General features: G+C 38.8%; 1 protein-coding gene across 4 annotated transcripts in view; it reads right to left on the bottom strand.

The window, feature by feature from the left end:
- EBF1 (EBF transcription factor 1) overlaps positions 1 to 26,721 on the bottom strand; it is a 398,831-nt gene that overhangs the window by 35,090 nt on the left and 337,020 nt on the right. For all 4 annotated transcript variants that reach the window (XM_004587484.4, XM_036496965.2, XM_012927679.3 and 1 more), the window contains exon 11: positions 1,975 to 2,063. In XM_004587484.4, the coding sequence (XP_004587541.1) occupies positions 1,975 to 2,063 (89 nt within the window). The remainder of the gene's footprint in view (positions 1 to 1,974; positions 2,064 to 26,721) is intronic.

Genomic DNA, 26,721 nt, shown 5'->3' with positions numbered 1-26,721 from the left:
TGAGAAACTGAGGCATTTAATCTGAATCACATATTCAGCTGCTTATCATGAGTCAGATTCTTTTTGCTCTGCACCAATTGCATAAAAGAGTCCTAGAAGTATCTCACCCTCACTCAAATAATAATAGCCCCCTTTTGTTGAGTGTTAAATAAGTGATTGACAGTTTTACAAGGTATAAAAATCACTATTCCCATTTGTCAGATAGGAAAGTTGAGGAACAGGGCATTAAAGACTGTTAACCTAGGTTCCAGAGCTGGTAACTGGCTAAACTGAATTCTGCGTCATGGACTCTCCAATCTATGCCTGAACTCTTCTAACAGGCAGGCTGTAACGATTGAATACAAAGTCACTTACTCAAAACTGAAGACATGCCCCCAAATTGGACCAATAGGAAGAATCTGGCATTGTACCCATACCTCTCTTTTACCACCAAGACAGCTAAGGACTGGATCATTGTGTAAATACACATCATTTATGTCACTGTGCTATACAATTACCAAATTGTTCCATAAATCCCAAGAGCTACATTCTTGCTAGACAGAAGAACTGAAAGGGAAACCTTCTTATGAAATGTCTATACCATGGAAGGGTATTGCCATTCATGATTATAATTTGGTTTTTTAAATTGCTAAACAAGTATAAGTCAGGATGGAAGTAGGAAAACAAGGACTTTTTGAAAGACTAGAATGCAAACATATTGACCCATCCTGTGGTCCGTTTCTCAGGGGAAATGGCAGCATGCAATTTCTACCAAAGTGAACAGCACTTTAGTCCAAGTGAAGCTGAAGGCTGGGTGATACTTTCCCTGAGGCCAAGGCACAGGACAGAGGCCTTGGCATGTCACAGGCCTCTATCTTTGCCTCACTCCCATCCCTCACCTCTGTGCCCTCTGACCCAAGGAGCAGCTCTTCACCAGACAAGACCTGTTCTGAGGGGTGACTGGCTACAAGCACAGCCAGCACACAGTTAAGATTTGATGGTGAACTGAGTCCCCGAGGAGGCTGCCTGACCTAGGAAGGATGCCAACCTCAGTCTTCTAAGAATTTCTGAGGATCCATCCCCCTAGAAATGGTACCTCTAGACTTACTATGGCATAGAAAGGACCTCTCATGTCATGGTGCAGCATATTTCATTGTGCTGTCAGTAATAGGAAGGAACTAAATCTGTACTTCAAACTCTCTGGCATTCAGCTGTTCTGAGTCCTCACAGAACTTGCTGGTATTTTGACTAAACAGATGTGGTTTTTTCTTTGGTTTTTGATTGGTTGTGTTTGGCAATGTCTCCCACAGAGATCCCAACCTCCTCAGATACAGAGATGGGAGCGGTCTCCAACTTTTACAACAGTTACACAATAATCAATAAAGGTCAATTGCTGCAAAAACATAATATTGATGTATACTTCTTTGTCTCAATTTTTAAATTTCACACATATCTGAACTTTATGTCCCAAGTAGGTAGAATATCTCAAGATAAAAGAGGCTGTTTCATTTTCTTAGACTTGGGGGTCTACCAATATGTTTTCTGTAGTGTACTATCTGTCTTTGCCTTTCCAGGATAAATGGGAATTCTCCTGTGCAAATTCAGTCTTCTTTTCCTCTTCAGAATTAGTAGAATTAGTAGGATTCAGTGACTTAAAAGCTCAACCTTGGGATCAACCTGTTAGGATTTGACCTTCAGGTAGCAATTTACATGTTATATGATCCTGGGCAAACTAACCTCTCTTTGTCTCATTATTTTTTCCTCTAAACTAGGATTACTATGCATACCAATCCCAGAGGGATGCTGAGAGAGTGAAATGACATAAATATGTAAAAGTGCAGTGCAGTGTTACCTAGCACATATGTACACTACGTATACTATGAAGCACAAAAGTATGTTGCTTATCAATGAACTAATTGCATCACCAGCAGCTTTCTCCCAATCTCTCAAGTCCAAGTTTCCAGAGATCATAACACAAAGAGGAAGTATTCTGACCTTTGGCAAACGCTCAGGGTCTCCAGGGTGCCGGGGAATGACCTTCTGTAACCTCTGGAAGCCATAATCAATGGTGGGTTCATTGAGAGCTGCAATGAAGAAATCACACAGTTAAGACATTTTTAGAACATAAAGCAGAATGCAATTTGCAATGCTGATGGTATACATCTAACTTATAGATACAAAGTTTTGTAGAGACTTTTGAAATGGGTTATAAAATGATCAATGAATATTCTCCTTGATGAAGATTTCCACCATCTATTTATGTTTACCAGAAGGGAGTGACTCACTCACAAGAACAATGATAGTAGGTCTTGAACATCATACATTTAGACCAATGCCACATTCCTTAGATTAACATAAATCAGAAACTATAATAGTATTTTATGTGAACTTTTAGAATTCACTGTAGTTCAGGCTTAAGTTAAAAAAAAAATCAAAGATTGTGCAAGGTGTATATGCACTGTCAACAGCAGGAGAACTAAAAGTAGTTGCATAATAGAAAACTCCTCAGTATATGTTCACAGATAAAATTATCTCAGTGCCTTCTATGCAAATAAGCCTGAAAGAGATGAGTGGCAGAAGACAATGGGTAGGGTCTTCCAGGTGTGGGAAACTCTGATAGAGTCTGCAAAGTGATGGATATGGAATATGCCTCTGGCTCACAACCTCACAGCAAACCAATCTCCGTGGAGAAGTAGCTTATAGCAGCTGAATCCCAAAAATAAATCTTAAAAAGATTCTTTAAAAATTCATTGTTTACTACAGTTTGGAAACAATTGGCCTGCTGTGCCCATATTCATTACACAATCCTCAAAGTATCCTTACACAATGTTTAAATGGACTCTTGTCTTATCTTATTTAAAAGTCCTCCATGGTTTATGAAATAGCTCTAGCCCATTTCACCCAAAATAATGGGAAAGATGGCAGCCCCATCCTCTACCCATATCCTCCACATTCTGAGTAATGAATAGGTGTGTATTTTTTAAAAAAAAATTATCTTGTTTTTCCAGTGTAACAAATTTCAACTACATCTTTTTCCCATACTGAATAAAAAGATAGTCTTTGTAGGTCTAACATTCAGCTATACATTAGGAAACAAGTTGCCACATGCGTTACTTAAAATGCATTTCCATTAACCTAAATTTTAAAAGTAAGATTCATACTACTACTAACTTTAAAAAACTGTATTAAATTCAAATAGGTCCCAAGGCTAATGGAAGCAATTTGTATACCAACCCAAACTGACTGGCCCACTTTTCAAAATACAGGTATGATAATCTTGTGGTTTAAAAGGACATTTAAATTGAAAGACTGAATTTAGTACATAATTATACCAATAGAACCCTTTAACTTGTCAACTTGTAAATCTAAAAGGCTATCAATCATTTCTAAAGAGGAAATAAACCTTAAAATTCCTTGATTGACAGTGCTTACTTTTTATGTAAGAGAGAGAGAAAAGGAAAAAGAAAAAAAAAAAAGACTGGAAAAAAAAGACTGCATAAAGTGGCCAGAAATCCATTTACAAAAGTACATTGTTTTACATAGGTGAGTAAAAAGCCAATAATTACGCCTCCAAAAGACACATAAATCAGAATAAGTACTTTCTCCTCACTTGTATATTTTAAGTTAGAATGAACTTCAGGTAACTTTTTTATTAAAAAGATTTTTCCCCAAATGCAGTGCTTACTGAAGTTGTTAAAGGAGCAGCATTTTCACGTACGATAACGTAATCAGTTTTGTAACTACGAGATTCGGCCAACCCTCCCCCTTGTTCCTAGCAGTAAACTTTCAACCTCTTGTGGAAATTAACTAAAATTACACCCAGGTGTATCAAGCCCCCCCTCTATAAATGATTCTGGGAATTAAGGCACTATATTTATTATTCCTCCCATTTTATGAATTGCTTTCTAAACCCCTGAGAAGAATTCTTTTTTTCAAACTAGACTTGTAGAGAAGAAAACATGGGACTTGAGGCAGGTAAGCTCTTACTCATAAAATCCACGGTACTTAGTCAAGGAATACATGAGAGGCACTGGAATGAGCACTGAGGGGTAAGGCACATATCATATCTCCCCCACACCCTTAACGCTGACTACCAACAAAAGTGTATAACCATTAATCACAGCTTTGGATAATTAAATGTATCATTTTAATACATGGCAGTATAATTTGGCAACTTAGAAAATTTAATTTTTGGCCTCAGTCTTTAGTTCAAGTCACCAGTAAAATCTGAATTGTTGGCTCACCCTTTCAACATCAACATATCCAACTCCCACTGTGTCTGGAAACCCATGGCTATTAACCGAATGACTATCTGATGTACTCAGGGAAAAGCTGTGATGTTCTGGCCGTCCGGTCAACTCACAGATGAATGGCTGACAATATCAGCAATTAAAAGAACCCGTTCTGATATCATATGGAAGTAACAGCTAAAGAGCTGAAGAAAAGCCATTCTGCTGCCAGAGTATAGCTGAATTAGACATGGTAGATTCATTATGCAAAGAAAAATAAGCACCTGCTCTATGAAATACACTGCAGGAGAAACAGTCAAAACCGTAAGGGCAAGTTTTCATTTCCCGCAACTTTACGGATTGATCTCTACTTATACTTTTAAATGTGATAATCTACTCTCAATACAAGTTCTTAATATTACAATGGAATTGTCCAGGGCTGTGGACAAGTTAACATAAAAGATTTCAAGTTCAAAAGAACCTGATTTTTCTGATTGCTTTAACTAGAGGAAGATAATTAAGCCAATCACTGAAAGGGAAGATTCATTTGTTAAAGATCCCTACTTAAACACAAGTGCACATGTATACACACACACACACAAACTCTGAAAGCATTAAATACCTGGGAATGATAATAGCTACATTATGACACACCCATGAAATAAAATGAAAATATGATGTATTCCCAAAATCATTGTCAAAAGTTAAAAAGAAAATTTGCTGAGATTCAACATATTGGTAACTTAAAACAGAGTTCAGAGATATATGTACAATAGGATTACATTACAAAAAAAATGAAAACACAAAACACATAGGAGTGTAGGATAAAGAAAATGTGTAGTGTGTAAATGCACAAATTATTTCTTAGCATGGATCTTACGGTGCTTTTCTCCACCTCTTTGTGCTGTGTGCTTTCTAAGCTCCCCACAATGAACATATATTACTTTTATAATCAGAAAAAAAGGTTAGGAGCAGGAGATTGTTGCTGAGATGGAATTTGACCTGCTTGTATAAAGTAATGACATAAGAAACTTCACCTTAAAAGGGGTCTGTATACCCTTTAATAACCTTGAATAGGTTATTACAGACCATAAGAAAAATAAGTAGTATGCTTTTGGCCAGTTGTACAAATATGTGACTATTCATAAACTCTCTAAAAATCAACAGAGAGAGTTAAGAAGGAGGAATCATAAAGAATGGTATATTTATTTCCTCGGTGGGGGTAGCCATACCTTACGGATACACATCAACTCTGCAAGAATGCAATATAAAATTAATCCTTCAACAAAGTGACCTCATTGTGCTCAAGCCCAGGGCTCAGGGGGCACTGTAGAAATGGGACTGATCAATTTCCCACCCCTCAAACTTGGGATAACTCTGAAAATCTTGGAAAGAAAGGAAAAAAATGGACATAATTAACCACAAATAAAGAAGCATGAACTAGATGAAGCTACGTGCACAAAGCACTTTATGGTGAGAGCAACTTGTGTGGCTCTCCCTCCAAATACCTGTTCCACACTATCTGAACAGAGTTTAAACAGGAAGGTATCATCCTAAAACAATTAAAGACAACCCAATAAGAAATTCCTAGATTAAAAAAAAGTTACATTACCTAGAAAAGCTCAATGTTTAAGTAATTAGAATATACTGGGCTCTACCGATGTATTTTTTAATTCCAGAAGATGTGTAAGTATTCATTTACTCCGTCATTATTTTTAGTACCTATCACATGTACTTGTTGGAGTGAACTGGTTTGTGTCACATCATCATCAACCCTTAAATTTTTGGAGGGCCCAGTGTGGTAGCCCAGCAGCTAATGTCCTCGCCTTGCATGTGCCAGGATCTCATGTGGGTGATGGTTCTAACCTCAGCAGTCCCCCTTCCCAACCAGCCGTCTGCTTGTGACCTGGGAAGGCAGTCGAGGACGGCCCAAAGCCTTGGGATGCTGCACCCGCGTGGGAGACCTGGAGGAGGCTCCAGGCTTCTGGCTTTGGATGGGCACACCTCCAGCTGTTACAGCCACTCGGGAGTGAATCATCGAATGGAGGAAATTCCTCTCTGTCTCCTCTCTGTATATCTGACTTTCCAGTAAAAATAAATCTTTTTAAAAAACTTTTGGAAAGGTCCTAACTATGCAGCCCAATAGGACATTCACACTCTGTGTGATTGCAGTCAGAACCCCGCTCTTCATCTCCCACCAGGCTTCCACTCCTGCTCAAATATCCATTGTCTGGTCTCTCTTAGCGTCACCCTCTCTGCTCCTATTTCTGACAAAGCCTGCACTAGGGTCATACTGCACTTCAAGAGAACACACAGGTTTGAACAGTTATCAGGCCATGGTAGAGCTACAAACCACTGAACTCAAGATGCCTTCCACTAACCCTTCAGACTGACTCACAGGAAGATAGATGTAAGAGCACATTTACTGAACAAGCCAGGCACAGCTTTATAGCTTTCTGAACAATGGGACCAGGGGAGTGCTGAAACAGTCATGTAAACACACGGGCAGCCAGAGCTCGCAGAGTGGAGTCTCAGCTGGAATTTCAGAAGCACCCTCACACCACAGTGAATATGATCCTGGGGATGGGCTACTGGGGAAAAAAAAAGTCCTGCAATATACATGCACAGGGTTGGCATTTCAGCTCCTTCAAAATCATTTTGAAACAGGAAAAGCTGATTACATGATCAAAAAGAAAATCAAGCCATTTCAGCTGCCTTCGTACTGGGACTGTTTATAAACATCTTTTAGGTTTGTTCCCGGCCTCATCTTCTCAGAATCCCCTAAAGGAAACCCGTGACTTTCTCTTCGAAGCCAGCCTCTATGAAGCCTTTCTCCTCACGGACCTCAGCCCACGTGCACGTCAAAACAGAATAGCCGTGGTTATACAAAGCTATTTCTACATGTCCTAATGCTCACACAACATGAAACACTATGAAGAAAATCTGATAATACAACTAGGTCTTAGGAGCTAATACTAGTCAGAGGATTACCAAATTTAATTTCAAACCACTAGTAATGAGCACATTCTAAGTGTATAAATACAGCCTTGTCATACCCTTAGTCTTTCTCTAATTATTTCTACTCTCTCGTGTGCTCTCTTTTTAAGAAATGTACTTCACAAAGAGATCAAATAAAGAAAATTCTCTTTAAAGGGATTTATTTGTAAATTAAAATCATGTAGTCAAGACAGATGCATTCTTGGTTACACAAAACTGATTTTTCTCTGCTTATAATTTCCTTAAGAAATCACTCCTCCATCTCCCTTTACTTTTGGAATACTTATTCCTGCAAACAATAATAATGAGAGGCTGGGATGCCGTGTTCCCAAACCTTGGGGAAAGGGCTCTGGGTGCCATTCCAACGTTCGCTTGCAGAATTCCCTGCTTTTATAGCTCAGCAACTCACTGCAGTGCTTTAACATATTTCTGGGGTTTTAATTTCCTTTTTTTAATGGTTGTGTGACATGATGTCATTTTGACTGGAAATAAAAAGAAATGCAGATATTAGGAAGGTAATATTTATATTCTATCGCTATTTAATGTCCAAACAAATATCTAGACTCCATGCCAAGTAATAAATAAAACCTCACAGCACAGGCAATGATAAAACTAGCACCTGGGTCTCCAAGCTTCCCTGGTGACTACTCTATATTTGAACTAAAGGAGTAACAGCAGAGCATTTCCCTTCCAGGCAGACCCATTCTGGGCATGAGACTTATTACATATGTGTTACGCGGAGCCTTTCTGTTCCATAATGGCCCTATTTTTCCCTCAGTCACTAAATTAACAACCAGAGGTAAACAATAAAACAGCAAGTTATCTTCACGAACTTTAAAATATAGAAGCCAAAAAATCAACTAGAAGCGTAAACAAGACCCAGAAATATAGTCACTGAAGAAATTTGTTGCATTTCCAGCCATTTGGGCGTTTCAGTATCGGCCTGGACGCAGAGTGTACAAATGGCATGCAGGGTTGACTCTTCAGTGGAAAAGATACAGTCCCTAAGAAACCGAAAGCCAAATCCCCTGCAAGCGGAGTTCTGCCTTTCAGCGTGAAACGCTTTCACAGCCTGGTGCCCCTGCCTTGGGCTTGTGATGCTCTGGAGCAGGCTCCTTGAACCACAGGAGCTGGAACTGAACAAGATGGGTGTTAAGAGGAAGTCAACAAAGGCAGCATTAATCCATACAGGAGCCCAAAGAAAAATCCCAATCTGCCTTTGTATAGCACTTGATTTTTTTTTTTCTCTAGCAAAGGCACAGTCAGAGGTGAACTGACTTGTGTGGCCAAGTCCTCTTGGCACAGAGTGAACCAGGGGACCACGCAAAGCATAGGCTGAAGAGTCAGCTGGAAAAGGACGAGCCCAGGTGAACGAAACTGCTCCAGGCAGAGGTGTGAGACGCTGAGGACTGCGGCCTGGAATGCAAAGAACTTACAAATGTTTGGAAATCCATATACTTCTAGAAGCAGAAGGAATTAGGAAGAGAAAGAGGGAATGAAGAACAACTGGCTTTTGTTTTTCAACATGAGATTGATTTGCTGTTTTCCTGAATCTAAAAGCAACTCATTCTTATTGCATAAAATTTTTTAAACACAAGGAAAGCAGAGAATTTCTCTAACATCCCCAGTCATGTATAGGCACTATTTATACTTTAGTATGTATGTTTTTAGACATTTTTCACACTGTTGTCTTGTGTAAATATGGGGCTATATTCGTATTTATACTCCGTATTTATGCTCACCTCATTCTTTCCCTGCATTTTCCCTGGTTAAAGTGTTATACTGAACAATACTGAGTATAAACTCCAGGATTAAAAATAAAAGCATATTTTAAGTTTTCAAATACATTTGTGTCCTCATTATTCTTTATAGCATTTATACCAATTTATATTTCAAAGGGTTTCTTTTAAAGGTGCTTGCAAAAGAAAACCAATTTTTAAGAGCATATATCTCTAAGTTGATTATCTCCCAGGTTAGGGGGCCCTCTGCAGATTTCTAGTAGATGCTAACAAGCCCTTCTAGAGATGTCATCTTCAACAGAGCCTGAGGTCTCTGCCAAATTTTCTGCTGGTAAAAACTGTTTTACAGACACTGTCTCCAAAACTCCCGAAATATACTCTTGACATCAATATTGAAAAATGCTAACTTCAACTCAAAGGTGGAAAACTGAGGCAGAGAAAGAGCAGGCAGCATAAATTAATACAGACGTTTCATTGTTAATATTTCTCTGCAGTACTTTTTACTTCAAGATGTCTGTTTTACTTTACTATTACGAATCTCTATATGCAGCCTATTGACAAGTCCTGTTACTAAAAAAAAAATTAAACATTTCCTTTTTTGGCAAAATATCTGAAAAACAAATTCCAACTTTAGCTGTTATCTTTTTGCCTCAAACCCTGACTTCATATGGAGGAGAGAGCAGATAGTTGGCCTGACTTCTGTACTTAAAGCTCATGGCATGAGCGAACACAAACTGTTGGAGGCGGCCACCCTGGTACTTCAAAGTTACCCCACAAATAACCAAGAATCTGTATTCCTAACCTCACCAAAAATGCCAAAACTTCCATAACTCACTCAAAAATCCAGGAAATACATAGTGGTGCTGAGATAACTTAAATCAAGTTATCTCACATCAGTAGTTTTTAGAAGGTCCTTGGTGAGAAGGTGCTGGAAGAAGTGGAACATCTCTGCTTGAACAGACCCTGACTTGCCCTGGAGCATTTACTCTATCTAAAATGGGAAGTAGGTGAGCCTACGATAATTAGAGAAAACTGTACTGCTCTCAAATTGTAATGAATTTGATGAGAAATGTCACCCCTGTTGTCGTATGTGATGTGCTCTGAACAGCCTGGCCTTCCAGAAGCCTTAATTTAGAATTCCAAATTTAATCCAAGTATTAAAACTAAAATTAAACCCCTTAAGCAAACAGAAAATCAATCCTCACTTTGTTTTCCCCTTTCCATTCTTTTGGATTAAATAAATAATAATAATGGGTCATTTATGGTTAAATTTCAAAACCACATTTGCTCCTTGAAACGAAAATAGAAGGATGATTTTTTTTTTCTGTGTAATGGATGATGGTGTTTACGTATTGAAGGCCAACATACTCTGTCTTTCTTCCTTAACATTTAAGGATGAAGCCATAATTCTCCTTCCTACTGACACATCTTCTGATATAACAAGAGTAATATTACTTCTATAATTGTTCTTCAGATTTCTTCCCAAAGAGTTTTGACAATAACCATTATCAAGGGGATAAAATCACCCAGCCTGTCTGATAAACATGTTTTCTTATGTTCCCATCCTAGTGAGAGCTGTGACACCGTACTTTTATCATCCGGTGTGTGTACAGAATAAGCTTAGAACAGCAATTGCCGGGAATAGGCAGGCGATAAAGCGCATTGATTTAACACATCTTGTTTTCAATCATGCTTGGATTTTCTGAGCACGCATTTTTCCTGTACTCTGGCTTGTAGCTTTTATCTGACGAGCTGATCCCTTTTCACTGGAAAATGAAAAGGTCGCACAATAAGACACGGTTTACTGGAACTTGAACACGCACCAGGGAAAGTATTTTAGATAAATACTGTCAGACATAGTGGAGCTGAATTTCAACAAAGCAATCGCTAAACAACAATACTTATTACTCTCCTAGAACAAGCCGACCAGAGACTTATGGCTCTCAGCAGGGGACAGCTCCAAGTCAGACACCAAAGCTAAGAAACCCTTCCCTGAGCCTCACACTAACCAAGCACAGAGTTCTGGGCTGAGGTCTTCCTTGGGATTGTTAATATCACAGTTTATGAAACAACTCAGAGAACTACCCCCACTGTTCAGAGTTGTTTCCTGTAAACCAGCAGACTGATTTCGAAGGTGCTGCATGATGAAGCTACTGTTGAGCTATGTAGACAAACTGGGAAGAACAAGAAAATCCCAAGAAAAGTGAAATAAAAATTGACTCCAACTAATCCACCAACTCCACTGATAAGTCAGGAAGGAATTTTAACTGGGAAATATTAGAGGATTAAGTGATTAATTGTTAACATTTTCTTGGCATCAAAGAGTTATATCTATATCACATAGAGACTGACAATGATCTTGTGGATAAGCTTAGCAGTTATTATTGGCCTGAATTCAAGCTATATAACATCTTGATATAAAATAAATGAAGTCAGCCTTCCTCTGTTTTGACCCAACCTAAATGATTATGGGACATCATAGTACCAAGACCCAGCCAGGACAGGCTCTTCCACCTGTACGACAGTCTGGGATTCTATTCTTTTGACCCTACTACAAATTCTGATCTCAGATTTATTCATTGTCTGCACTGTACTACTTACAGTACCAAGAGGGTCTTAGAAATCCTTTCAAAGCATCCCTGAGTCCAAATAAGCCCATATGTTCTACTAACCACACAGATCTGGACAACTTAATGTTTATGTCCTAACAATTCAATAGCCACTAAAAGGAGAAAAGTAAAAGGAAGAAACAAAGAAAACATTATGTAATATTTTTATTTCATTTTTAAACATTCAGACCCAGTCTGGTAGCCTAGTGGCTGAAGTCCTCACCTTGCATATACCGGGATCCCATATGCGCGCCGATTCCAATCCTGGCAACTCTACTCCCATCCAGCTCCCTGCTTGTGGCCTGGGAAAGCAATTGAGAACGGCCCACACGGGAGACCCAGAAGAGGCTCTGAGCTCCTGGCTTCAGATCGGCACAGTTCCAGCCATTGGGGCCACTTGGGGAGTAAATCATCGGATGGAAGTTCTTTCTCTCTCCTCCTCTCTGTATATCTAACTTTCTAATTAAAATTTAAAAATACATTTTTATTCAAACTTACTAATGTGACATGCGATCCTGTTAGGCACCACACAACTTTGTAAACCTCAGAATTATACTGAGTACTGCCACTTTAATGTTTTATTCCACAAGGAATTTTCTTTTTAAATTTTTTTATTTGACAGATTTGCAGAGAGAGGGTGAGACAGAGAGATCTTCCACCTGCTAGTTTACTCCCCAAATGGTTACAAAGGCAAGAGCTGAGCTGATCAGGAGCCAGGACCTTCCCCCTGGTCTCCGAGGCAGGTGCAGGGTCCGTAGGAATTGGGCCATCCTACACTGATTTCCCAGATCTTGAGTGGGGAGCTGGATCCAAAGTGGAGCAAATGGGACACATCCCATAAGGGATACTGACACCACTGGTGGAGGCTTAGTCTATTACATGACAGTGCCAGCCCCAGCAGTTCCTTCTGACTGTAGTAACTGCTGCAGACCAAGCCTTGCAAAAGGTGAACATCACTAAGAAGAATGTGATGCAATTTAATGTTGAGCTTAGGAGCATCCTTGAACTAATAGTTTGTGTAGTATCTGAAAGACTTAATAAAGTATCACTGCTTCCTTCATATTTTAAATAATCACAGCTCCATATGAGTTTGCCTCAGTGCCTTAGGACATAAACTTCGTGCCTTGGTGCATGAAGTTCAGGAAGCATGAATCTACAAAGAAGCATAGTATGGTACTATAAGGATCTATTGCATTAATTTATATGTGACTTTTCCTCTAACAATAAGAGTAATAATTATCACAGCAGTGACAGCAGCAGCTAACATTCTCTGAGGACTTACTGTGCACTATTTTATCTTAATTAATATATCTGACTTTCATAGTAACTCTATAAAAAGTCACTATTATTAGTCCCGTTAAACAGAAAGGGAAACTGAGGCTTCCAAACTTATATTGTCTAGATCTGCAGAGCTAATGAGGAAAAGGGCAGGGATTCAAACCCAAACAGTCTGTCTCCAGAGCCCTGCTCTTGCCCTCTCTGTCAAAACAGCAGCATGAGCACAGCTCAGGGGCCCCCAAAGCAGATCACTGATGACTGTGGCCTCTGTGACTTTTTAAGTATGTTTCTTGCTCCCCATAAAACCCTCTACTTGCAGTGTGTTCCCATTCTTCTTTGTCTGAATTATGTTCCATGAACAACGTACCACCTAGTGCAGACTTCTGACTCGCCACAGCATACTCTTCACTTTGTCTCAACTCTTTTGCAGTAGGACGCAGTAAGAAGTGCATCTAGGCTACCTCACTGGCCAGCTACATGCCTTTTGGAAGAATCTCTAATATTCTTTAATCTTCCCTATGTGGAAACTGAAGATTTGATGTGAGACTATTTGTACACAAAGCATATCCAACTGACAGTCATCACCACTATTAACAGAATTCCTGCTATGGATAAAAATGAGGCAATAGTGGGAAGTGCCTGGTCTGTTAGGCATATTTACATATTCCTTATTCTGAAGGAACCAGAGAGGCAGAAAGACACAACAGGATCTGAAAAAATGTGGTAACTGGTAAGTTGAGGATGTGGCAATGCAGATCATTAGATGTGGTTCGCCTGTCCCTGGGGTTCAACCTTTCGTCCCTCATTTCCACTAACTTGAAATACAGTTCAAATAATTTCACCACTTGTGATTCTCAAATATTACCCTAAAGTATAGATCTATCTGGAGTAGGACATACTCATTTTAAAACAATATATATTCTATGAATATATAGGAACAAAAATAGGTAGAAAGCACCTAATTAAATTGGGAATTTTTTTCTTCTGACCTAAATGTTTTACATTTATAATTAATTAAAGGAAAACAGTTGTTTTCTGTGTTCAAAGCCCTATGGTTAAGAAGATGAAAAGAAAGAGAGATGCAACACAGGGGACATGTCTATGCACCCCTAAGAGAGAGCTGACTTTTTGAAAAACTCTCCCTGACACTATATGTACCCCATGAAGAATGGATCAATGGGGAAACAGGCCTGTCACTTGCCACCCAAAAAGACACAGAACTGTAATATTACTAATATAGAGTCCACTACAGAGAAGAAAAAAGACTTCTGTATAGTTCAGTTTGAGAATTATTTACTCAAAAACTCATATTTCAACTGAATATGAAAAGGAATCTTCTACTGAAAAGTTGGGAAAGCATTCCAAACAAGAGGAAAAACCTGACCCAGGGAAGAGAGATGTAAAGGAGTGTGCTCAAATAGACACTGTGTTATTATCTGGACAGAATTCACTTGTTGAAAGCCTTGTAAGTCCCAGTGTGACAGTATTGGAAAAGGTGGGATCTTTAAGAAGTAGAGCCTTGTAGAAATGGTTAAGTCAGTACCAACATGGTAGCCTAGTGGCTAAAGTCCCCGCCTTGCAGGTATCGGGATCCCATATGGGCACTAGTTTGTATCCTGGTGGCCCAGCCTCCCATCCAACTCCCTGCCTGTGGCCTGGGAAGACAGTCAAGGGATGGCCCAAGGCCTTGGGACCCTGTACCCACTTGGAGGACCTGAAAAAAGCTCCAGGCTCCTGGCTTAAGATTGGTGTAACTCTGGCCTTTGAGGCCACTTGGGGAGCAAATCAGCAGATGGAAGATCTTCCTTTCTGTTTCTCCTCCTCTCTGTATATCTAACTTTCCAATAAAAAATAAATAGATCTTTAAAGAAAAAGAAGAAATGCTTGAGTCAAGAGCACCTTGCTGATTGGATTATTGTTTGGCTAACAAAGTGGATTAAGCCTCACAGGAGTGGGTTCATTTCCAAGAAACTGGGTTGTTCTAAGAGAGTGAATCTAATACCTCCTTGGTCTCTTGCTTTACCTTTTTCACAACAGTCCTGCCCTGGGATGTTTCCTACCAGAAGGATCCCACCATCTAATAGATCCAAATGCCACCTTCTTGGACCTTCAAAACTGTGAACTCTCTGTGTATGTGTGTCTGTCTCTTTCTCCTTTAAATTACCCAGCCTCAGCTATTCTATTATAGCAATACAAAGTCAATGGATTGAGGCCATTGAATTTGGGACAGTGTGGCTTCTTTGTTGGAGTAGAGCACTGAAGATTAACCCCAACCTGAATATTATCATTGGCCTTGAGTGCTTCGCTAAAAATTTTATTTGGGAGGCAATAGGGAACTAGTTAAGATTTTCCATGTCTTAGGATCATGGTAATGACACATTATGACCTACATTTCAACCAGAAAGGTCAGATGAAGGATGGGATTTAAAGTGAGCATTATTACAAATTGTCCAAATGGAAAATGGAAAGACCAACTAATGACACAGTCGGTACTGAGGAAAAGGTAACTTTAAGGGATATTTTAGAGCATAATTTACATAATTTCAAGAATATGTAAAATGTTACAGATTAGGAAGAATAAGAGATGATTGATATTTCTGATTCGCCCAGCTAACCAGAAAGAGTGATCATTTAGCAAAATAAATAATTCAGGAAGAAAACTATACCTGAAATGTAAAATATAATGGATTCACTTTTAGACACACTGAATTTCAGTATCCAGTAGAATTTCCAGGTTAAAATTGCTTAGTAGCAGCTGGAAATCGCAATCGCGTAAAAAAGTCCAGGCAAAAGACCAAAAATTGAGCTAATGATGTGGGTATCACAATGATATAGATAATGACAAGACCATTCGTGTGATAAGAGAATCAAGCACACATCGAACTATGGGGAAGACCAACAAATGAGGACTGGTTAGAGAGAGAGATTCAAAAATAATAGAGGAGGAAGGCCAGTCAAGTCAGTGAGGAATCGAAGGCTCTGGTTTTCTTTTGTCTCATCCAACAACTCCCAACACAAAGAGCTGAATACAAGTGAGCTGGCATGGTGGGCAAACTTGCCTACTTAGCAGGAAAGGCGTAAGACGGTAGAAGGTATTCAGTCCCAGGTAAGAGTCAGCTCCACCCTAAAGCACGTAGAACTCCAGCTGCTCTGAGAAACAAGCTATCATGTTCCCCCCAGAATAGCTAAGAAGATGACGTGGAAGTTCACCTTTAGATTTGGTTGATTGTTGGTAGTATATTTTGAGGGAAGAGTCATCTTTTCATAGGTCTTGATTAATGTTTTTGCTCTCCTTTTTGATAACAGCCTTCTAACTAGTAGGCAGAGCCATGTTATTAACACCTGGAAAATGAGTAAAATTTTACTTCTACGTGTCCTAAACCTGGGTCTGTCATTCAGGGAGGGAATGAGTCCCTTTACCACAAAATATTGATAATAAAAATAGTGTTTGCATAGCCAGAATTTAATCTTCCCCTTGGTGGTCTTGATATTGGTCCCTGGAGTCTTACAATCAATACATGTTTAGTTACACAATTCACTTGTTTTAGAGTAACAGTTATTGTGTGGGCAATGGGTATGTGGCCACTTCCTCAATAACCCCATGTCTCCTGATGCAGTGAACATTATAATCACACATTTGCTGCTATTAGCTCACGAGATGCTAGAAACCAATTCTGAAAAGCAAGTAATAAAGCACCACATAAAAAATAATGGTGTAATTACTTCTTGGTCAGGTTAAACCTACTGTGGCGATAAAAACCAAAAGGAACACTAAGCATCATGAGTGGATTTACTATAAATTTGACACTGATCCTGACCTTCAGCAAGAGAAAGATTTGAACTTACATAACACAAATATCTTGTGTCTACCTGGCTTACGTATCTTTAACAAAGTCTCTGTTTAAAAGCATTGTAATGAATTTATCCCATTAATGCCTAAGTCAACGCTCAAAAATAAGAGAGACTGAACTTAACTAAATTACTGCACCAAGGCTTTCTGATTCTCATTTGAATTTAGGTTGCAAAGAAAAGGGGTCTAGAAAATGGATCAGAGGGCAACTGCCATGCTAATATAATTTGTTCTCTAAATATAGTGAAAGGAGGAGGAGGAGGAGGGATGTCTCACTGGAATATAAACTACACTGCTTAGAGGAGGTGAAAGAAGTGCAGGCTCTTGCTGTTGATCTGTGAGCAAACATCCTCGTAATTCACTAAAGTAAACAGAGAAACAAATTAGCCCTGTGATTTCTCCACTTGTCATTGCAAGTGCTGGAGAGACTGCCCCCTTTACAAAGAATGCCAGGACTGAATGGATAGGTACAGGGAGCAGAAAAGAGGCTCAGCCAAAGTTAGGCCACGATGAGATGGCACATTCAATATCGAAGGGTAACACGATTAAGTTTTCAAGACTGTTTATTATTTCTAGCTTTCTGGAAAGCTCGTAGTTAATAGTTCTGTTCAATTCACCTGTGATCTGCAAGTTCTCCTAAGGTGCTTGCAACCTGAATAGACTCGGTGACAGGATACTGTTCGAGGACAGTATTAATCATAGCCCAAGATAAGCAACAGTGAGCTGATTTATTAATAATAAGTTGGCTTGGGCCCGGCGGCGTGGCCTAGCGGCTAAAGTCCTCACCTTGAGCGCGCCGGGATCCCGTATGGCCACCAGTTCTAATCCTGGCAGCTCCACTTCCCATCCAGCTCCCTGTTTGTGGTCTGGAAAAGCAGTTGAGGACGGCCCAATGCATTGGGGCCCAGCACCCGTGTGGGAGACCCGGAAGAGGCTCCTGGTTCCCGGCTTCGGATCGGCGCACACCGGCCGTTGCGGCTCACTTGGGGAGTGAATCATCGGACGGAAGATCTTCCTCTCTGTCTCTCCTCCTCTCTGTATATCTGACTTTGTAATAAAATAAATAAAATCTTTAAAAAATATAAAATAATAAGTTGGCTTCTATAGATTCATTCTTGACAACAGCAGCTTGAATAGAAATATAGGAACTCCTGTATACTGATGGTTGGCTAGATGCTATCTATGCATAGATATGTAAGACTTTATTTTCACTAAGTTCAGGAATAATCCCAAAGTAGTCCACGACCACAAAAACCACATCTAACATCCATTGTTCCAAGTGGACAAAAGCCAGCATCAGCCACCCCCTCACATTGACCTCCAGAAATGCCATACGGTGTTACAGAACAACAATGCTGGTGTCGAGATGGTTCTGGGCCTTTTCTTCCTTGTCACTAGCAATCCAGACTGAAGTTGCCTCAACTGACTCTTTCATTTCCGTACCAATGGTTGCAGTGCATCTGCTTAACGAACAAGTGGAGAGAGGGGAAAGGAAGAGACTTTTTCTAAGCCCATCCTTTGCCGTCCTCCTGCCCTTACTGAAAACTGCTGAATTTAGAGGACATGAAAATACATATTTAGCTCCTTCTGTGAAATTTGCTTTGCCTAAGGCTCTATGTCAAATACCATTGTTGGATTTTTATATTTTTTTCCAGAGGGTCAGGATAGCTGCAGGAGCAGAGATTGGCTTGATAAACTGCTGACCTATTACCAAATGGAAAAAATTTTATGATTATAGTGGGACAATAGGTAATGTAACCCTTTAACGACAAAATCAAGCATACTGGATTGTTTTTCAAAAGCTTGAAAATCTCTGAGGTATAAATACATTCTTGTAGGTCTCCCCTCTAACTCTAGAATTTGCAACTCAATCTTAATGCAGTCTGTAGAGGGGTAAGAACAGATATATTCAATACAATTTCAACTTTACTGCTGCAAAAACAATTCTTCCTTTGATAGCAAACAAGAAAATGTGTGGAGCTTTTGGGTGATCCGTACAAACTCACATAGCTGCCAGCAACTGAATCACACCTAGAACTTAAATTCCAGGACTCAATCTACCCTGACTTCCTGATTCCTTCACATACATTGATTGAAAATAAAAAAGTATCTATGTTTGAGATGTGGCACTCGGCATTTTATTTTGGTTAACTTACATCTTTTTCTTCACTCGAAAAGTAGGAATACCTATTTCACCAATGAGAAAATTAAGGCAGCCAAGTATGAACAAGGCATTAACCAGGCTGCTGAATGTCCTTCAAAAGATTATTCATTAAAAGTTTGGTCCTTAAGATTTTTGCCAATGGTACAAGAACAGTGAAAACAACCCAAGAAAGTACTTGAAATTGGGGCAGGATTGGATTCATAGGGTGGTGTCCCCAATCATTAAATCATGGTATTATCTTTTAAAAAATGATTTATTTATTAATTTTGGGAGATTTATAGAAATAGATGGAGCAACAGAGAGAAAGTAAAATCTTCCAACTGCTAAGTTACTTCACAAATGGTTGCAATCCAAGGCTGGGACAGTCTGAAGCCAGAGGCCTACAACTCCATCAAGATCTCCAAGGTGGGCTGCAGGAGCTCAAGTTCTTGTGTCATTTTCCACCAGTTTTCCAGGAGTGTTAACAGGGAGCTATGTTGAAATGGTACAGCCAGGACTCAAATCTGCATTCATATGGGATGTCAGCATCTCAGGCAGCAGCTTAACTCACTATGCGATAGCACTGGCTCCAAATTCTGGTGGCTTTATTAGAAATCACATGGGTACATCTATGAAGGCTCCATGCCTCCTGCCATGTGATGTTCTTGGGTTCCAGAAAGTCTTCAACAGAGGCCAAACTCCTATGTTACACCTGATCTTGGACTGTGAACCTGCAATGTAATGAACTAAATCATCCTTTTCTCTTTATAAGTTAGCTGCCTCCAGTATTGCAAAATCACAGCAGAAATCTGACTAGCATAATGAAAAGGAGTGCAACTGATTTGAAAATCACATCGATCATGCCCTTCAGATTATGTCTGCAAATATAGGATGCTTCCTTTGTAACTGTAAGCATTTCAAAAACCAAAATACCCTGACACTTTATAAAATGTACAGTGCCTATAAGGAATACAAAGGTGTCCAGGACCCTAGAAGTGTCCCATTCTTTTATAACCACCTCCAACCTGTCCTGTTACAGTCCATTTTGTGAAAACTGCCTTTAATCCTGAGATTAAACAACATTTCTGACTCTGCCTAAATTCTTGCAGCAGTAATGATACAAGAATAGTAGCTAATCAGAACTGATAGTAATCACTATAGGCTAGGGACTATGCTAAACTGTTCATATGTTAGCTAATTTTTGAAGTCTGGAGTGTAATTGTCAGCAGTTTGTTCTTGTTTATGTGAAAGGCAAAGGAAGAAAATGGGAAGAAACAGATCTCCCACGCACCAATTCACTTCCCACACACTTACAGCAGCCAAGGCTAGGCCAGGCAGAAACCAGATCATGGTGTCCAATCCAGGTCTCACATGTGTGGTAAGGACCAGACTGCTGGAGCATTCCTGGGTTCTCTCCCAGAGTGCACAATAGCAGAAAGTGAGAATCAAGAGTGGAACTGGGACTCAAACCTAGGTATTTTGGCATAAAGTGTGGCATCCCAGTCCATGATCATCATCTTCACAGATAAAATAAAGATGACAAAGAGGGAAGGATACTGCGTAAGTTTCACAGAACAGTGGCTGAACTAGAATTCAAGATCAGGCAGTCTCTGTTTTCTGTCTGTTTGCCGGCCCTGGATGCTGGACTGCAATTTGGAAGTAGTTGGTTAATACTCTGGAAGGAAAGATGTTCTCTTTCCCTGCAGGGAAATACAGATGAAAACAAATAATAAAAGAGGCTTCAAGGAAAACTTCCTGACTTCAACACACAAAAAATTATAAATGTGCATCCACTGGTGCTACAAAGACTTGTCTTGAATAAGATGCAAGTTTAAAAAGGGAAACTTTCCAGAACGGATCACACTTCAGCACAAAGTCAATTTCTGTGAGGTGTGTGGTAGCGATGTCACCCATAAGGAAAGATGAGAAATGACACACACTTCCCCATTATCACCTCCCAGCTTGTTTAATCTCACCCAGCAAGTTTTCCTTCATCAAGTAACTTAAAAATGGTATGGAATCTAGAGACAGCTCCAGGTGACACGAGCGAAATTCTGATATGTTTTTTCATTAACTACTCATATCCCAGACATGAGAATAAAGCTTCTGTTCCCAGGGAGTCTTTTAACCAAGCAACTCAATCTTAATTGAATGTACACATCAGTTAACTATCTTCAGATTCACAAAGCATTAATGCTCCATTTTCACAGTGTCTTCTCTTGGCGTGTGTAAAGGCTGGCATTCTCTGGGCTGTGCTTAGAGGAATATGAGATTCAGCAGCACTATGGAGGGAACAGGCGAGAAGGAGCAAACTTCTTAACCACTGGTCTTCACAACCAAATGAGTGTTCTGGGGCTGAGCAGCAAGCACAGCACATAATGCTGCCCCTCCTCACTGTAAGTCAACTGCTAAAGAATCAACAAATAGCACCGTTCTGCGCTCTCAACACCACCTCAGCAGACTTCAAATGTGCCTAGTGAGGAAAGACAAGGCAAACAGAGCCTTGTGTATGATGAAGGGAGGGGGGACAAAGACTAATGGTAGATTTCTCTCCTGAAATATTTGACCTGTTAGAAGTCCACTTTTCTTTCTCATTTCAGAGCTGCAAGACCTAAGCAGAGGTTTGAGATATGAGCTCAAAAGAATCTTGCCAAATTACCACCTATAGCAGGGCAAGTTCTTTTGGAAATGCGCACAGGTTAACCACTCTCCTGTGTCAGGGTAAGAATTTCTTGAAAGAAGAATTGGGCTGTGCCTCTGATGGGGCAAGGAGCCTATTATAACCACAATGTGAGCTTAAGTGTTTCTGATGAAGAATATATCAGGTACAATTGGAATTTATTGTACATATATATGTATAGATGCACATCTAAGCTCTTACTGCATGGGAAACTATTTGGGTTCTATCAAGGTCTGTTTTAATGTCATGAAAATTTTTGAAAGTAACAGAAAGATCTATTCCCCAAAATAGGCAATACTGTCTCTTTAGACATACTACGATTTCTTTAGAAATAAACTCAGAAGCTGATTGTGTTCTCCCTGGTCATGATTCTAAAGCCAAGCACGACTGTAATGTTGTAAACACAGAAAGAGATTTCTAAATCATCACAGTCCTTGCTTTGGGACTTCAGTGTTGAAGACAAGGTACCAGATTAGGTTCTTTGAACCAAGACCCAGCACTCTATACTACTATATTTGGTAGTGTAAAAAAAATATGTAAAAGGTATTTTGGTATTCCTGCTAGCAATCCCATTAGTTATAAGCTAATAAACACCCATAGAGTTTAGGATTTTGATTTGGGAAAAGCAAATAACAGCATAATATGAGGGAGATGAACATACACTGGATAACGGTTGTTAGGAGTTTCCGTTAGTTACAAAAATGTTTTCCTGGCTGTCGCATTTAGCATATAAACAAAGGAGGCGAGGCATGCCAGTTCCCCGAGTTTCATTAGCCTGCCAGAATATTTAGAGGTCTAAGCAGGGTAAACAACTCTCCCAAACCTTTGCCAAGGTAAAGGTGCCATAGATGTGTCCCAATTTGATGATTAAATTGTCTTTCCTCCTGGTGACATCAACATCGACACTTTATAGAGAGCTACCTTTACAGTCAGCAATCTGGGCCACTGGGTTTTATTTCCCTTTGGACAATGAGATTGTGGTTAGCATAACACCAGTGGATCTAACATCAATCCTCTGTCAAAAATCGTTTCATGAAGGCCAGAGAGAGTGCAGGCAGAAACGAGATTCACCCAGTTGCAGATTATGAACACTGAAAAAGAAACTAAAATCGATTCTGTAAACAGCGGAAGTGAAAGCACTGTTGGCGTCATTAAGCACCTACCATTTTAATATTCAAACAATAGGATATTTACTGAAATGTCAGATCAATTCTTAAAGGAGAGCTATTCCCATTGGGGTTTATTTGTGCTTCTCTGTCCAACATCCATTAGACAGGGTCCCTGTCTTTAGTAGAGTGGGCTCAAATAAATGGTAGGAGAGGAAATAGATTCCATTCTGTTTACTTTATTACTATTGATTTCTGAATTCCCTCCAATCTATTTCCTAACTGGGCAGATAATATACATTTAGTACTAAAGGTAATTATCTGAAATGAATCCAGTTTGCAGCTGGGTGATAAAAAAGAGCAAGAACACTGATAGAATAAATACTTATATACCAAAAGTATGGCTGATTGTATTAATACACATACAAGAGCTTCAATATGCTTACTTTATAGCTAGATATAATTTCCTTGGCTAATTGTGAGTTCATGTGTATACTTGGTCATATTTTATTTCTAATATGCTATATTTACAGTATTATTCTGTAATGCAAACACTAAAAAAAATCATTCCAAATGTTTTATATGAAAAAAAATCTACCTTCCTCAAAAAAAGAAAAGAAAAACCATTTAGCACAACTTTCAAAATCATCAAAAAGTTAGACTGTTTTAACAGAAATTATGATGGTTTTTCAAGCATCTAAGTTAGGAAACAGAACAAAAGTTTATCATTACAAAAGTATATAGAAACAAATATCCAGCAGTAGCACATTAACAAATATATTCAATTTATCCCAAGGAAAACTATGTGGCCCTTTAACATTATGTATTTGGAGAAGTCTTAATGCATGGGGAAATGTTTATTAGACTAAATGAATGAACCAGAATGTAAAACTGTGCACATTAGTACATAGCATAACCACAAATATTAAAAATGTCTACATGCTTTGTGAAGCATAGAAAAACATGAAATATATGAAACTGTTACCAGGGATTACCTCTCAGTGGTGTTAGATGATGTTAAATTTTTAAATTCTAATGCAGTTTTCTCTATATGTCTAATCAAGTAGTAAAGAGATGGACAGACCTCTTGGATTGGATGGGAGATTTGAAACATGCTTTACTGAGTCCTGGATCAGAATGCTCGGAAGGCATTTGCATGTCAGAGACCTCTTTGCTGGCTTCTCTTTGGGAAACTGCCCACGTGGAGGCTGGGTACGTTTTCTAAGAGTTCTGCCAGTTGTATCTAAATGCCAGATGCTCAGGGATCATTCCAGTGCTAACGAAGCCATATGGTTTTCTAAATATTGAAATATCAAAATATTAGAAATATCTAAATGTTTCTAGATAAAATTTAAATAAAATTTTAAAAGAACCACAGTGGAATTGTGAAGAGTTTGTCTGAATATACATGGTTCCTCCACTTATTATCTGTGTAACTCTGCAAATGACTAACATTTCCATGTCTCAGTTTTCTTATTAGATAATAAAACACCTACCTCACAGAGGTGGCAGGAGACTAAAAGGGTAGGAATATTTAAAGTACCCAGAATAGTACAATAAGTAAGAAAACATAAAATATACATTAAATGAATAAATAAATTTTTGAGTTGCATTAGAAGTATGATATAAGTGAATGGCTAAATGGTAAAATGCTATAATGGAAATCATTATTAAATAGTTATAAAACATTGGAGCTCTGTAAGTTTTTAGTTAAGCTTATCTGGGTCATGAGTATAATTTCCCATTGAATTTAAGCTGGTATTTTGCAATCTACTTGCTTTCGATGGTTATTCTGTATGTGCCTAAGAACTACCCACTCAAGCCTTTCTAGTCCAGAATGATAACCATTGTTCAAGCTAGCAGAACAGTCACTACGGGTCAGGCCTATCTGAAATGTCTTGCTCACTACTCTGTATTTAGACTCTAACATAGCATATGAAACCAAATCTATGTCCACAGAATGGGAAAAAAACGAACGAATGAATGATTTCACCACAGGTCCATTTCCACGAATAGGCCATTAACAAATGAACTGGCTCTTTAACTCAGAACCAAGGTTGAAGTATCGAACGCCTAGGAATCTAAAAAGTCTTACTATTACAACAAAGAAACAATGAAATGGCACTATCCAAAGGGCAGGTAAATGAAAAAACAATTATTCCTTGAAAAGCGTATCACAGTTTAGCACTTGAACATTTTAAGGATCTTTTCTTAAGGAATCCATAGGATGGGGATGTCCTCGGGAACAGAAACATTTCAGACAACAGTGGAGGCGCCAAGGAACCGAGACAGCTTTTTCTTGCTGGTTCTGCGGCTTTTCTCCTACCAAGTGGAGCGTGATGAGAGAATGTTAGAAGAAACTGAAATCAAGGACAACACTTGAAATAAGAATAGTTTAGAATGGTGAATTTTCCATAGTACACAACTGCTTTTAGATACTACTCACTGTTGTGTATTTTCATTTCAAAATCCTTCACATGTTTAGTTTTAATATTTACAGTGATAACTTTTAGTGTTTTGTGGAGGTCTTGGCTCCAACATAGCAAAAAGAAGTGAAATGTCTCACGGTTGTAAAATCTTGATAAGTTCGCCATGTTACTTTTTTTTTTCAAATGTGGAACTGCTCAAACCACACAGATAATTATAGATGACCAGATTGTAACTGCTTTATTGCTTCTTTTTCCTCATAAATTTTAATTTTGGAAACTTAAGTGAAAAATGTGGTTTCAATTTCCTACAAATTGCACACAATTTGGTTTTAACAAGAAAATAGAAAGAAAGGGTATGTTCTTTAAAGTGAATTATGAACTAGACTTTGTTTTTGCTCGCTCAACACCGCAAGAATAATAAAGCACAAAATTTAGAAAAGATGCTTTACCAAATGGAAATCATGAACTGTAGTAAGAAAAGCATAAAGTAATTTTTTATCTAAACATGGTTTAAACAATCTAACAGGATGATACAATTGACCCACTTTTTCTCCCTCTGGTGAAGCAAGTGAAAGTTACAAAGAAAGGAAAGAATGAGAGGAAGTAGACCCAGAAGCCGACAATCCAGCACTCTGGATGCACCAATAACAGGAAATCTCTTAATAAGAAAAGGCTGCACATTCCCCACCTTACCCTTTCCCAAAGTGCTACCAATAACAAAAGAATTATTAAAGACAATTAATATTGAAATCATTTAAATAGATACCTAGAACAAGAACCTAAGACCAAAACTCTTGAAAGGATTTTTGCTGGAAACAAATTAAAGCTTTCTGTTGGAAACTGGCCATAGTCTTAGACTAGACCAGCATGCTTCCTCTTTCCAAGGTAGTGGTCTGCTACAAAAAGCATGTTCAAGACCGGAAACCCATGAAGTGTCTTTAACCCACCAAAACCACCACCTGGAAAGCACACAATGAAATCAGTGGACCAGCTGGGTTTTTCTTTCTCCCTTCATGCCCAACTTTGCATTGAAAGAATTCTTCTTTCCTTTACATTGAATAATAATAAATTATTACTAATGTAATTATGTGTGTCCATGATGGGCAAAATATATTGTTCAAGTAATAAACTTTTCTCTATATATTGTCAATATCCAGTCATCAAATTATTTGCTATTATGTTACTTACTAGAACTGTCATGGCTTTCTCAAACTTCACTACCAAAAATGTGTTTTTGACCATCACAAAGGGCATCTGCAAGAAGCAGCCTGCAAAGCTGTTGCAGACCAAATGTTAACATGAGTCCAGTTACCTGGCTTCCCTTGCATTATTTTTTCTTTTCTTCTCCAATGCAGTTCGAAAAGTTTGTGTGAAATTCAATTGAAAGATATGTCTATTTTGTTTAAAAATTGAAATTCATGTGGAGTTCTTTCATCATACACATTTTCCACAAACTTGGAAGAGTATCTTCTTACAGTATTTGCTAATACGTTTTATTTTCCAACCAGCATTGCAAGGATAGAGTGCCTCTGGAAGTTAGAACACTCAGTTCTGACTTACAAAGGTTCAGCTATAAACTGGGACTTGGCAAACTCGAAGTATTACTCATTGCCTAATAATCCCATTAGTCAAAACTGCAAACTTTTGGTCAACTGCATATTTTACATATTACTGTATGAAGC

Source organism: Ochotona princeps, chromosome 19, assembly GCF_030435755.1.
Source record: "Ochotona princeps isolate mOchPri1 chromosome 19, mOchPri1.hap1, whole genome shotgun sequence".
NCBI classification, from domain to species: domain Eukaryota; kingdom Metazoa; phylum Chordata; class Mammalia; order Lagomorpha; family Ochotonidae; genus Ochotona; species Ochotona princeps.
The sequence above is the reverse complement of the archived record's forward strand: the minus strand, read 5'-3'. Positions and strand labels throughout refer to the sequence as shown.